The 15295-nt window shown below is 42.2% G+C and overlaps 1 protein-coding gene across 2 annotated transcripts in view; it reads left to right on the top strand.

Moving 5' to 3' along the window:
* nova1 (NOVA alternative splicing regulator 1) overlaps positions 1-14866 on the top strand; it is a 39380-nt gene extending 24514 nt beyond the window's left edge. For both annotated transcript variants that reach the window (XM_036937630.1, XM_021623868.2), the window contains exons 3-4: positions 900-1066; positions 6237-14866. In XM_036937630.1, coding sequence (XP_036793525.1) covers positions 986-1066; positions 6237-7256 — 1101 coding nt within the window. In that variant the 5' untranslated portion in view covers positions 900-985 and the 3' untranslated portion in view covers positions 7257-14866. The remainder of the gene's footprint in view (positions 1-899; positions 1067-6236) is intronic.
* The last annotated feature ends 429 nt before the right edge of the window (positions 14867-15295 follow it).

Genomic DNA, 15295 nt, shown 5'->3' with positions numbered 1-15295 from the left:
CTTCCTGCTTTAGTTTTAGCTTGTAAGCAGGAATCAGGAGGATTTAATTATGGTCAGATTTGCCAAATGGAGGGCTTTTTATGCGTCTCTGTGTGTGGAGTAAAGGTGGTCTCGAGTTTTTTTCCCCCTCTGGTTCCACATGTGACATGCTGGTAGAAATGAGGTAAAACGTATTTATGTTTGCCTTGAATGTGAATCTGTGCGAAGGAAGGAGAGAAATAAAGCAAGGCAGACGAGGGGAGTAAGAGAGGGAGAGAAAGAGAAGGAGTCAAAGGAAGAGAAGCAGGCTGTAGAAAGGACATGCTGTTACATCACCTGTTTCCACAGCGCAGCTCCTTAACCATGGCAACGGAATTCCGGTAGGCCCGACAACGGGGGTGTAGAAAGAAACTTGCAAGAGGGAAGGGTGTGTGGAGACTATGCACGGGGCAGTGGGGAAAGGAAAGGCCTTGCATTCCAGGGCCCTGGAAGAGTTACATAATTTAGGAGGAATCATACTCTTTTAGCTGCTCTATTTTTGAGCGCCTACTTGGGGGGTGGAATATTATGGAATAGGTTAGCAATTAGCACCACTGCATAAAGAAACTGTGATATCAAACCTTGAGCATCCATTATTTTCTGCAAAGTGTCACTGCATAAGTGGCTATTAAGTTATAAATGAGGTTGCTTTGCAACACTAAGTACTAGTTTTAGTAAAACAGGTACTTGATAAAAACATGTTTTATCCAAGAAATCCTGTTCCTTAAATTAAACAAGGAAGTCTCTTGCAAGTGATATACTACAGCGATAGCAGACGCTGACCCCAAGGCACAAGAATCTATGTTCTCATAAGGCTGCGATCCCAAAGAAAGTAGTATTGATACACCGAGATGTATATGTTTTCTGTTCTCTCCACACAGGAACCACAGAGCGTGTATGTCTGATACAGGGTACAGTCGAGGCGCTGAATAGTGTCCACAGCTTCATCGCGGAGAAAGTCCGTGAGATGCCTCAGAGCGCCCAGAAAACAGAGCCAGTCAGCATACTGCAACCACAGACCACTGTCAACCCCGACCGCGTCAAACAGGTGAGGCACGGTCCACTCAGTCAGCCAGCCCTGACCAACCATCATACTAGACAGATCAAAGCATGTTCCTTCCCTGATGATCTGTCTGATTGTCTACAATATTGACATGTCATAAGCAGGGTTTCCAGGTCTAACTAAAATGTCTAACCCAGTGACCACTCAAAACCCGTACGTACAGAAAGCCTGAAAAGTAGCCAACATTTTTTCTGCAACGAGAGGATTTGACACATTTATGCAATAAACCCTTTTTCCATAACGTTATCGGGCCAATTAAGAAGAAATATCGACTTAACTTGTAATGACATTAGAAGCTGCATCTGGTTTTCATCAAAATAATAAATGCGAGCTATGACGTGACGTAATAAAGGAATTTGAATAAATTGCAAGAATGTCTGGATAGAGCCATTCGCCGTGTATTGGCCATATACCACAAACCCCAGAGGTTCCTTATTGCTATTACACAGTAAACTGGTTACCAACGTAATTAGAACAGTAAAACTTTTTTTGTCATACCCGTGGCATACTTAAGCAATATGGCAAGAGGGTATGGTATATGGCCAATATACGACGGCTAAAGGCTGTTCTTAAGCAAATCGCGGAGTGTCTGGATACAGCCCTGAGCAGTTGTATATTGGCCATATACCACAAACACCCAAGGTGCCTTATTGCGATTATAAACTGGTTACCAATGTAATTAGAGCAGTGAAAATAAATGTTTTGTCATACCCGTGGTATACGGTCTGATATACCACAGCTGTCATTCAATCAGCATTCAGGGCTCGAACCACCCAGTCTATAATTGTAAATAAATCCCTTTTGCGCATGTGCATAACTATAAATATATCAGACAGGAGAGTTTGAGTGATGAAAGTTGGACAGAGGATTTCAAAGTCTGCGCAAAAAACACTTAAAAAAACTGGCAATTATGTCGTTATTATGTCAGATGTTAAGACTACAAACCGTTATAAATGGCCCATTTGCGAGATTGTCTTGTCATTTCAATAGGCATAGGCTACAGACTAAAATCTGGGTTTATGATTGCAATTCAACTTTGCCTTGGTTTTATTTGTCACGTGCGCCGAATACAACAGGTGTAGATCTTACAGTGAAATGCTTATTTACAGGCTCCAACCAATAGTGCAAAAAAGGTATTAGGTGAACGATAGGTAGGTAAAGAAATAAAAGCAACAGTAAAAAGACAGTGAAAAACAGTAGCGAGGCTATATACAGCAGTGAGGCTATAACAGTAGCGAGGCTACATACAGACACCGGTTAGTCAGGCTGATTGAGGTAGTATGTACATGTAGATATGGTTAAAGTGACTATGCATATATGAAGAACAGAGAGTAGCAGTAGCGTAAAGAGGGGTTGGTGGGTGGCGGGACACAATGCAGATGTCCCGGTTAGCCAATGTGCGGGAGCACTGGTTGGTCGGGCCAATTGAGGTAGTATGTACATATGTACATGAATGTATGGTTAAAGCGACTGTCCACATATGATAAACAGAGAGTAGCAGCAGCGTAAAAGAGGGGGGTTGGCAGGGGGGGGGGCACAATGCAAATAGTCCGGGTAGTCATTTGATTACCTGTTAAGGAGTCTTTTGGCTTGGGGGTAAAAACTGTTGAAGACTTTTTGTCCTAGACTTGGCTCTCCGGGCACCGCTTGTCATGTGGTAGTAAAGAGAACAGTCTGTGACTGGGGTGGCAATTTGACCATTTTTAGGGCCTTCCTCTGATAGCGCCTGGTGTAGAGGTCCTGGAGGTCCAGGCAGCTTAGCCCCAGTGAAGTACTGAGCCGTACGCACTACTCTCTGTAGTGCCTTGCAGTGGGAGGCAGAGCAATTGCCGTACCAGGCAGTGATGCAACCAGTCAGGATTTTCTTGATGTTGTAGCTGTAGAACCTTTTGAGGATCTCAGGACCCATGCCAAATCTTTTTAGTTTCCTGAGGGTGAATCGGCTTTCTCGTGCCCTCTTCACGACTGTCTTGATGTGTTTGGACTATACTAGTTTGTTGGTGATGTGGACACCAAGGAACTTGAAGCTCTCAATCTGCTCCTCTACAGCCCCGTCGAGGAGAATAGGTGCGTACTCGGTCCTCCTTTTCCTGTAGTCCACAATCATCTCCTTAGTCTTGGTTACGTTGAGGGATAGGTTGTTATTCTGGCACCACCCGACCAGGTCTCTGACCTCCTCCCTATAGGCCGTCTCATCGTTGTCGGTGATCATCGTGTGTCGTCAGCAAACTTAATGATGGTGTTGGAGTCTTGCCTGGCCATGCAGTCGTGGGTGAACAGGGAGTATATGAGGGGACTGAGCACGCACACCAGGGGGGCTCCAAGGTTGATGAAAAGCGTGGCAGATGTGTTGCTACCTACCCTCACCACCTTGGGGCAGCCTGTCAGGAAGTCCAGGATCCAGTTGCAGAGGGAGGTGTTTAGTCCCAGGATCCTTAGCTTAGTGATGAGCTTTGAGGTTACTATGGTGTTGAACGCTGAGCTGTAGTCAATGAATAGCATTCTCACGTAAGTGTTCCTTTTGTCCAGGTGGGAAAGGGCAGTGTGGAGTGCAATAGAGATTGCATCATCTGTGGATCTGTTTGGGCGGTATGCAAATTGGAGTGGATCTAGGGTTTCTGGGTTAATGGTGTTGATGTGAGCCATGACCAGCCTTTCAAAGCACTTCATGGCTACGGATGTGAGTGAGTCATTTAGGCAGGTTGCCTTTCTGTTCTTGGGCACAGGGACCATGGTGGTCTGCTTGAAACATGTTGCTATTACAGGCTCAATCAGGGTCATGTTGAAAATGTTAGTGAAGACACCTGCCAGTTGGTCAGCACATGCCCGGAGCATACGTCCTGGTAATTCGTCTGGCCCCGCAGCCTTGTGTCTAAAGTTCTCACTCACGTTGGCTACGGAGAGCGTGATCACACAGTCGTCCGGAACAGCTGATGCTCTCATGCATGCCTCAGTGTTGCTTGCCTCGAAGTGAGCATAGAAGTGATTTTGCTCATCTGGTAGGCTCATGTCACTGGGCAGCTCGCGGCTGTGCTTCCCTTTAGAATCTGTAATAGGACGAGCGTCGGAGCCGGTGTAGTATGATTCAATCTTAGCCCTGTATTGACGCTTTGCCTGTTTTATGGTTTGTCGCAGGGCATAGCAGGATTTCTTGTAAGCTTCCGGGTTAGAGTCCAACACCTTGAAAGTGGCCCTTTAGCTCAGTGCAAATTTTACGTGTAATCCATGGCTTCTGGTTGGGGTATGTACGTACAGTAACTGTGGGGACGACATCCTCGATGCACTTATTGATAAAGCCAGTGACTGATGTGATATACTCAAGTACATCGGAAGAATCCCGGAACATGTTCCAGTCTGTGATAGCAAAACAGTCTTGTAGTTTAGCATCTGCTTCATCCGACCACTTTTTTATAGACCAAGTCACTGGTGCTTCCTGCTTTAATTTTTGCTTGTAAGCAGGAATCAGGAGGATCTTAGCTATATGCAGGTAGCCTATAGCCCTGATAGGCCTACATCTAATTTCAGATAGCCTACAGTAGCCTAGCCAAGATGTAGGCAAGATGTAAGCAGAATGATTTAGCGGCTTGCTTCGTTCAAATTGACAGACTAATTTATTCAACATGAATAGCGAGGTGATTTCGAGGTAAGAAGTGCTTGTGCTGCCCAATAGCCTGCTGGAATAGGCTACTGAGGATGGGGTAATACTTTCAATCACTGAACCAAATATTAAGAATATGGATATGACCTGAATATGCTTGTCAACAACAGACAGTGTTTTTTTTCTCTTTAGCCTAATCTGACTACTGTTACCGTCAATCAAATAAAATGCATTCTAACTACTAATCATCAATTGCGATAGAGCTTTGATAACTTCCAATTTAATGAATTAATAACTGCATAATAACGCAAGGCTACAATAACAATAAACTGAAGTTATAGGCTATTTATTAAATTGGTTTGCCAGCTCCAGGTAGGCTACACAAGTGGCACTAATTGATTTGTAATGACTCCAGTGATATCGACATTTTAACATATTTATTGTATCAAATGGTAGACTACAGTAGCCTACAATGGCAGATAAATTAATAGGCTACTTGATGGCCAACAGATATCATTCTCCACATTTAAATGTCAGTACCATTGAGGACTTCCCCATAACAGAAGCACAGGAGGGGGATCCATAACTTCCATTTCAGATTTCCACTCGCGCAGCCTTCGAGACCCAAGAACTGAACATGCATAAAACACTTAGTTTGATATGGTTTTCCATAAGCAAAGTTGACATTTAGAATGGACTTTAAACTACCTCCAAGCAAATTTTTTATCTAATGTGCCCAAAGTCGTTTTCCAGTGCTTGTGTTATTTCTTGATGCGCATCAGTTCTAGCATATTAAAGTTTTATGGAAAAAAGGTTGAAAATAAATAAATAACCTACAACTGGTAAAAAAGTTGTCATGACATGCGCGTCTGCTCCTATGTATCCTCTCACTCATGTAAACTCAGCCAATAGTGGACTCAGCTGCCTGCTGCTGCGCTCGCTCAACAAATACCCCTCCGGCCCTCCCCACCACTCACTCACTCAGCAACGGCCTGCCTCACAGTCATTAGGTCACTTTGAAATACATTTTTGTTTATAAAGAGAAATGCAATGGAGGTCGCAGTGCAACTTAGAAGTAGCCCAAAAACCCGCAGCCCGCCACCAAAACATTTTTACCCACAACATCGTTTTCAAAGTAGCCCAATTTGGATGGAAAACCTTGGACATGGCAAACCTGGTCATAAGGACACATGGTCAGCACATGGCAAGAACACAGTCACACTTGCCGCACACCTTTTCTGACAGGGGCGAGCCTTCTTACCGGTTACCTGCCCCACAACCCGAGTCCTGACAGGGTCAGGAACATGTGAAGGCAATGGGTTATTTTTAACGGCCAACCGCCCACTAGGTCCTCCACACTGCCACAGAGCTGGACGACAGCTGTAGCCTTAACCCCTGGGATTAACACATTGCTGAGTAAAGCAGGGGGGCTGGGATAGTAGAATGACTCTGTGAGAGATATATTTATCTACCTCTCTTTCCTACTTAACAATCACTCACTCTCTCTCTCCCTTGCTTCCTCCCCTCCTCCCTCTGGCTCCCAACATTCCTCTGCAGGCTAAATTGATTGTGCCCAACAGCACGGCTGGGCTGATCATCGGTAAGGGCGGGGCCACGGTCAAGGCGGTGATGGAGCAGTCGGGTGCCTGGGTGCAGCTGTCCCAGAAGCCTGAAGGCATCAACCTGCAGGAGCGTGTGGTCACCATCAGCGGGGAACCCGAGCAGAACTGCAAAGCCGTGGAGATCATCGTGCAGAAGATCCAGGAGGACCCTCAGAGCAGCAGCTGCCTCAACATCAGCTACTCCAACATCTCAGGCCCCGTGGCCAACTCCAACCCCACCGGTTCCCCCTACGCCAACTCAGCCGAGGTCCTCCCCAACGCAGCCGCAGCTGCCGCCACTGCCTCCAGCCTTCTGGGCCAGGCCGGCCTGGCAGGAATGGGCGGCTTCCCGGGCACCATGTCCAGCTTCTCTGGCAATGACCTGCTGGCCATCACCTCGGCCCTCAACACTCTGGCCAGCTATGGCTACAACACCAACACCCTGGGTCTGGGCCTCAACCCCGCTGCCGCCTCTGGGGTCCTGGCCGCCGTGGCTGCTAGCGCTAACCCAGCCGCTGCTGCCGCCGCTAACCTCCTGGCCTCCTATGCCAGCGATGCCTCCGGCGGCTCTGGCCACCCCGCTGTCGGCCTGGGCGGCTTCTCCCTGGGCTCGCTGGCTGCCGCCACAGGGGCCTCCAACGGCTACCTGAACGCCTCATCCCCACTGATGGCCTCTTCCCTGCTGGCCACAGAGAAGCTGGGAGACGGGGCCAAGGACGTGGTGGAGATTGCCGTGCCCGAGAATCTGGTGGGCGCCATCCTGGGGAAAGGTGGTAAAACGCTGGTGGAGTACCAGGAGCTGACAGGCGCCCGCATCCAGATCTCCAAAAAGGGAGAGTTCATCCCCGGCACGCGAAACCGTAAAGTTACCATAACAGGGTCGCCCGCGGCAACACAAGCTGCCCAGTATCTGATCAGCCAGCGGATCACGTATGAGCAGGGTGTGCGTGCCACCAACCCACAGAAGGTGGGCTAAATGGGAAAAAATGGTAAAATAAAGGAAGGATGGAGACAGAGAAAATAAAAGGGAATCGAGGGTCACGGCGAGGGGAAAAAAATGTCAAAATATCCGTTCAATATTTCAGTATTAAAAAGAGAAGATCACAAAGGAGGAAGAGGTGGGGAGAAAACCAAGATAAGTTTGTGTGATATGTGATTGTGTTTTTAGGACCGAGGTCCTGATGTTTTTAAAAAGTTGTGAGGAGTCCTTTTGATGATGGCGATTAGAGTAAAGCTGAACTGGTCCACTGCCAAGCTGCAGATCCAGGGGTGAGCACATGAGTTCACCCCCATTCAGAAACCTCATAGCTGGGTTTGTTTTGGGTTTCGTTCTCTTTCGTTTCACTCTTCTATCATTGTGTGGGTTTTTCAGCTTCAGTTGCAGACCTCCGCTCCAGGTGAGTTGAGAGTCAGTTGAGGTTCCAGACAAGCTAAAAGAGCAGAGATGGATGTTTGCTCATGCCTTTTTCCTTTGATGTTAACCTTGCTCCATGTGAACAAAGCAAAAAAGTCTTTGTCTACATGAGAGCGGTTAAATGATGCTCACCAGAGGTCGTCCAAGACCATTAAGCATCCATTTTATTCTAAATTCTTAACGGATATCACATTGTTAATGACATGCCACTGTATGATTCATATCAAGATTAAGATTTTAACACTTTGGTTGTTATAATTTTTATTTTCATCAATTATTTATTGAAATATGGTCTCATTCAAACACGTATAGATTATTTTAACCTGTGAATTCGGGTTGATATGAATGTAAAGACAGTATTATTGTTGTTTTTTTATTAACGAGGATCACATTTTGAGTTGCAGTGACAGATATGTATAGTTTTAACCCAGAACTGCACAGTAACTATATATGAGTGTAGATCAGGGGTCAAATGTTCAATGTGAGAGGATAGATGAGACACACAGGAATGTACACACACATACACAGGAACACACATAGACAATCATTCATACATGTAGACCGCCACCCACATACACACCACTTTTGGTGCTACGAAAACATAACTACAGATAGGCTTATATCTCCTGTATTACCTAAATTGAAAATCCCTTTTGAGATGCCAAGCGTTGTCCACTCATCTATAGTTTACGGGATTTAGTTCTGCCTTTATGTGAGTAAAGTAAGACTGGATTTCATGCTACGACTGTCAGTCTTAATATTTTACCCCAGTAAATCAGTTGTCCTTTAGTTGCCATGGCAAACTGTTTCTTGTACCATCATGGGCAGTTTAGATCCAAATAACGTAGTTACTGGTTTAAAACCAATCATTTTATACTATTGTCATAAATTGGCCCTGTACTTTGAGTTTGCCAGACGATATTGCTCCTTGCGACATACTCCGACAGTATGTAGAAATATGATTAAACCCCCATGGGAAGGAGCATTGTATCCGAAAGGGAAGACGGCACTATACACAGCTTGAGGTATGTTACATTATCTTTTCAATTGAAGAAACATCTAACCAGAAGAGTCCCCCAAGGGAACGAAGCACTACAAAGCAGTTTTGTTAAGAAAAGCAGTTTGAACCTTATCTGTGAACAAGAAGACGATTGCTTTAGATTTAGGGTGGCTGGTAGTCAAGAGAGACAATAATGAGAAAGAAATGGAGTCACCATGAAACACATTTGGACTGAAACCATTTGGAGTTTGTTGTGAACCATTCTTCCCAATCAGAGTAAATACCAATATGGAGTCAAACAGTTTATGCAGTTGGTCAGTCGAACTTGTTATCTAGCCTAAAGCAGACATTGACACTAGCTTATGTTGGCAGTAGTGCATAATGCATTGCTGAAACATTTTGCTGACATTCTGTAAGGATAATTGCAGGGGGGGGGGGGGGGGGGTTAATTGTCTCCTAGAAAATTCTCAAACAAACAAAGATTACCCTTGCTTGCTTCTGCGCTGCTATACATTGGTTTTCATCCGAGTACACTGGGTCTATTATGACTGCACTGTGAGACACAACGAAGACACAACGCAGTGTGCCTGTCCCTTCTTGAGCCAAGTGTTCATATTTTGATGTACATATCCAAGAAATAGGCCTACAGCTGACACACACGCATTGCATGTTCTAGAGCAAAACCAGCCGAGCAGTGAGATAAGGAACATCTCCACAAGAACATCCATAATGTGATGTCTTGGAGATGTTTTGGTTTACCAATAATATTGCACAGCAGAGAGCTGCTACACATTCATATTAATGGAAGTCTCTTCTACTGATGAGTCCAGAGTCATCAGTCAACCATATTGTCTTTTATTAACCCAAATGACTCCTAATACATTTATTTTCCTGCACAGCAGTCCCTGAATCTTATTCTGACCCTCTTTTCCATTTCACACGTTTATCCTTATGTAACCAGAGCTCTGTGATTGGCTTTCAGTAATACAGGACCGGAAGGGATAGCAGCAGAGAATCAAAGAAAAAGCAACACTCCCTTTTTATGAGTGAAATGACAACGCCCCTCCTCCACCATACCTACCTACTCAATAGTTATCCTAAGGAATGTTTGCTCGAGAAAGAAGTTACCTTTACCTCATCTTACTATCAACTATGTGTTTGAGCACTCCGCATGGCATGGCACTAGCCACGAGCCCCATTACCTTGACTCACTGAATACACGTTTCCCTTTCATTGTATTTCTGAAGGGATGTGCTGTGACTTATAACAGTACTCAATGGTGCACTGGTTATTTGAAATGGCACTCCAGTTAAAATATCTGTAACTTCCACCCGTGGGGTTCAGAAACCTTCATATTTTAGCCCCTAACCTCACAAAATGTTTACGTGATTTAAAATACAAGCACAAATCAAGGTGAATTTAGTAATATAAGCAATGCAACTAGACTTGGTTTAGAGGACTACTCTAGAGCTGTCTGATCTATACATTGTCCTCTTTTTACGTTCATTACATTACTTACTTCGGCATTTCTCCCACCCTTCATTTGGTATTTTTAGAATATTTTAGAACGCTCCTATATCCAGATTCCCTTCTCTCTCTCCTCCACTCTGCTCGCCCTCTCTCTCCTTTTTTCTGTCTACTCATAGGCGCTGATGTCTGGGGTTGCAGGGAGTGCCGAAGTGATCGATAGCAGTTATGCACTATAGGTCATAAGGGTATGCAAATATTTTCACAGCCCATAGAGTTCACCAGGCAAAAATGCACAGATAACAACTGCCTCCAAACTGTGACACCCCACAAGACCAACAAGCAACATTGGTTCAAACTACGGTATCAAATTCCCTACTAAAAGAGGAACAAGTAGGATTTAGACAGGCTTATATTGTAATATATGACCTTTTAGGGGAACAGGAGAGGTTATGTATTTTTTTCTACTGGAAAGCAAAATAAGTAAGCAAATCTTTGTTCAATGAGCAAATGTCTGTTGGTTGACCAAACATAACTTATTTTTCAGCCTTTTAACAGGAGTTTATTTCAAAAAAAGTTCATGATAGAGCGCAAGAGAAAGATGGGAACTCGTTCGTGACCTCATGCTGAAACAGTGACATCCTTTATGCATATCCTCTTATCTGAAAAATGACTAGAAATTAATTTCTGTGGAATATGTCATGTCAACATGATGTATATGTATGTTATTGTAGCTATTCTAGTTTGTAGTCCAAATGCAGTCCAGCGTCTCGTCAATACAATGTGAAACTCTATGTTATCTTTGTGTGGATGATGAAGAGTGCCAACTAAGCCTGAGTAAGATTAGCTTCGCTATTTGTTTGTGCATTACGATGACTCATCATATGGCGTCCATATTTCTGTCATTTAGTTTGACCGTAAGAAAAATGTAAAGAATATTGGAAGCAATATAGTAGCATGTTGTCCTGTTTTGTGTTTTGGTTATGTTTGTCGTATGAACCTTTGAAATTACTAAGATTTTGAATTAATAGGTTTACATGTACTTTTTGTAAATTATGAAAATGCTGCTATTTGATAAGTAAAATATACAAAACATTTTAGTTGAAAAGATGTCTGGTCTGTTGATTAGAAACATGCTCTAAAAGACAGGGCATACAATTAGGTGTATAGAATACTATACAGTATTGGTAAGATAGTAACAGTAATAATAGACTCTATAGTACAACCTGTGCCAAACTAGACTTCTGCAGCTTTTGAAATTGTAGATGTGCAATCAAATGTTAGATATTAATAACTTGTTTAGAAGTGCTGATCAGGTGCCAATCAAACAATGTTTTTAAGTTAAGAAAAGATAATCAAATACATTACTTAAGAAAACAAAGGATGGATAACTGTTTTGTGCATTGTTTTACCCCATAGCTACATAGAGTAAGAGCTAAAGATTGTGATTTTTATGGATCCATGTTGTTTTACACTCCATGCATCCCCTGTGTGTTCATTTGACCTGTGGCTTAAGCACTGCTGTTTTTCACAAATGTCTCTATAGGCCAGCATGGACTTAGCATAACATGTTATAAGCATTCATAACATAGCCAGCCATTATCAGACAAAATGTGTTTCGTGGAGTTAGGTGTTATCTTTTTGCACGTCTTCTATTGCATGGTATCAAAGTGAAATATGGAGGGGGAAAAAATGAATGCAAAAAAAATGTGTTCTCGCAACATTCAAAGACATAACGTTGCATGCAATCAGTTGTAGAGCACTTACGTTAAAACCGCCTCATATTTAAAAAATGGTTTATTGTCGTAAGTTGGGAGGGGTTCTATTATTGTCATGTTGGTCCAAATACAACATATTTCAGATCAAATTCTCATACAGTCCATCTCTTTATATTATTACAGATATGATTTTGTTTTCTTAAGGTACCATGAGGAGTATTACAAATGCGAAAAATGTTAGTCAGTGTTATTCTTGTGTTTTGCTTTCTAGAATACCAGGCATGCATTTTTTTAGGATCAGGTTAAACCTCACAAAACCTGCGTAATATTTTTTACGATTTTTTATACTACAGCTTGAATTCCCAGATCTAATCTATGAATGTACTACCATTTGCTCATTATTTCTGTTGAATGTTTATCAGTCTTTAAATGTGAATTCAAGGCTGGAATGTCAACTACATGTAGCGTTAACATATTGTGTCAAGAACCAATTTCAGCTATAGTCAGGTAGGCCTGACATGGCCATAGTCATAATCCAGATATGTTTCAACAACACTTCAGATTCGCTGTAAACATTATCCTGTATGTTTGGTGTTGCATAAATGCACTTTACTTTTTACAAATTACATCTCCTATTATTGGATGTGAAACAAAGCAAACCATGTTCATTTTCTGCCGTTTTTGTCATTCTTTGCTGTTGCTCTGATGTTATTGTTTTAGTAAAAAAACAAACAAACAAACAAAAAAATGAAACTTTTTGTGAATGATGAGAGGGTTTTGTGTATCAGACTTCTCTGAAAAGTTGGCACCCGAGTCCTCACAATATCGATTCTCATTTCCTTTTAGCAAAGATTTGTGTTAATCGCAATGAGCAAATCTCTCTTTGAAGATAGAATCCTTTGTTGCTACATACATTTTTTTTACTTATAAATTAATAATATATACCCATTGATCCTTGAAGAATATAACTTATACATGCCTCATAAGCTTAGTTCAACTGTCGTATCACAGCAGAACCCCAAATATGCGCTTGTTTTACTCCATCTACATTTGTTAACAATGTAGATGTAAACAAACGCGTTATGGCCTCAAAACATGGTTAAAACTAAAATGTTAATATCATGCATGGTCGGTCCTTGCATCCATTGCTCTGTCTATGAATTTGAGTTGTTACATTTCTCCAGGCCCATCCCTCAGCTTTGTCATTTTTTCAATGAAGGATTCTAGATTTAAAAGAGGGAGAGGGAACTTAAGAGTGGAACTGTTCCACCTTGTCATGTTGTATTCTGCTCACTTGAAATCTAGCGATGGGAGTATTTTTATGAACAAATTGGCATTGAAAGCATGGTAAACCTCATACAATGTCTCTATGTTCTGTTATCAGAGTCCATGTTTGTTACGTTACAGAATGCTATCCCAAGGTCTCGCTGATATAATATTAGATCAGAGACAAATACAGCACCGGAAAAATGTGATCGCTTCGGTCATACCGCTGTCAGTGTTGGTGTATTTGACGACAACAACATTTTTAGAACCCTATGTAACCTAAGATGGCCTAACTAATTTACCACATGCATGATTTGAGTGTCTGTCTCATTCTTCTGTCATACACGCCTACTAACCCCCACCAATGTTCTAACCTCTCCACTACTGAGTGCCAAACTAAGTCAACACCATTCCAAACATTTAAAAAATATATATATATTATTTAAAACAAATAATCATCTGGATATTCACCTAACCCTCCCAATGTTCCTCCTCGGGGGGGATTCCTTTGAACTATCAGACACAGGACTAAGACGGTTCAGGCTGCTTGCCCCCGCTTCTCCTCAACTCTCTTCATCATCTTTTCAGCCTACATGACATTACGATTATGTGTGGTGTTGTCTGGCACCTTATCTTTGACCCTTTTTTGACCCTCCCATGAACGTAGTTGACCTTATCCACCCTTTGTGTGTTTTTATTATTTTGACCCCAGGTTTATTGCCAAACTTTGCTGAGACTACAACTGTATGAATTTTCATTTTGTTTGTTTGTTTTCTTGTCATCCGGATCATTCTGAAGGGTTGAAAGTTAACTAAAATGTTGATTGAAAAAAGCATGACAATGCCTTGCACACCTCTTTGGCTCCATTGCAAATATTATTTTGGGTTAGGTTTTTAATTTTGTAAAACTCTTTGTTTTTCCATTTCAAGAAATGGACTGTCAGCATAAGTTAAATGTTATTCAAAACAAAAAAGAGTTTTGTCAATCTGAATGACTAGTGTCTCTATATTAAGACAGAGAAGATACCATTTGAAAGTTTAGGCCTCACTTGTCCTTTGACTTAAGCATTTGCTTGGATGCCTTTACACAGACACAGTCTCAATCTGAAAGATGCAAGGGCAATACTGTCTTTCCTTGAGCCATTTCAGTGAAGTACGTATGGGAGCTTTTTAATCGAGATATTTGCCAATACGAGTGCCAAATGAAATCTCCATTAAGCCAAAAGCCAGCCAGCCTACACACTGAAGCTGTGGTAGCACTGGGATGGTTCACTTCCCAATCCCATTTCTCCCAGAAAACACTTCATTGTTTGACATTTGACATGACATGCCACTATTTTTATATGCTGCCAGTCTATTTACTGCTTTCCTCAGTGAAACATCTCAGAAGCAGTTCCTTTTATAACGATACACTGTTGATTAATGACAACAGCAACTATGAAAAGGGAATGAAAGGATTTTTAAAGTGTCATTTTTGTGAACTTTTTTTAATTATTATTATAAATTCTGAACATCATTCATTAATAGATTTAAGGGTAATGACTATATAATGTAACTGTAGTATTGTGTTTGTAAAAAAAAATCTGTGAGTTGTGTTTTATGACTCGTGGACTACCAGTGAAGTCAGCATTTCAGTGTTAATATATTGAATTGTTTTTTAAAGATTATTTTTGCGACGGCAACAGCAACAAAGAGTCATTATAAATGTTCATTTTAGCATCACTTGTCTTCTGTTCCTTTATTCTCCTCCACCTCTACTCTCTGCCTCATTGGAGTGAAAGGTCTTGAGTTGATAAAACTGCATGCAATATGCTCACCGACATGTTTGTTTTCTAAATGGAGTGCTGAAACTTCGTTTATGAAGTAGATCATGAAAAATGTACATATTTCTATTTAACCTTTATTTAACTAGGCAAGTCAGTTAAGAACAAATTCTTATTTACAATGACGGCCTACCCCAAGCAAACCCTAACCCGGACGACATTGGGCCAATTGCGCTCCGCCCTATGGGACTCCCAATCACGGCCGGTTGTGAAACAGCCTGGAATCTAACCAGGGTCTGTAGTGACGACTCTGGCACTGTGATGCAGTGCCTTTAAATGCTGAGCCACTCTATATCTCCAAATCATAACTGTGGTTTTATTGTGCATG

This window comes from Oncorhynchus mykiss, chromosome 12 (assembly GCF_013265735.2).
Source record: "Oncorhynchus mykiss isolate Arlee chromosome 12, USDA_OmykA_1.1, whole genome shotgun sequence".
NCBI classification, from domain to species: domain Eukaryota; kingdom Metazoa; phylum Chordata; class Actinopteri; order Salmoniformes; family Salmonidae; genus Oncorhynchus; species Oncorhynchus mykiss.
Note: the sequence above shows the minus strand (reverse complement) of the source record. Positions and strands in the feature narration are given on the sequence as shown.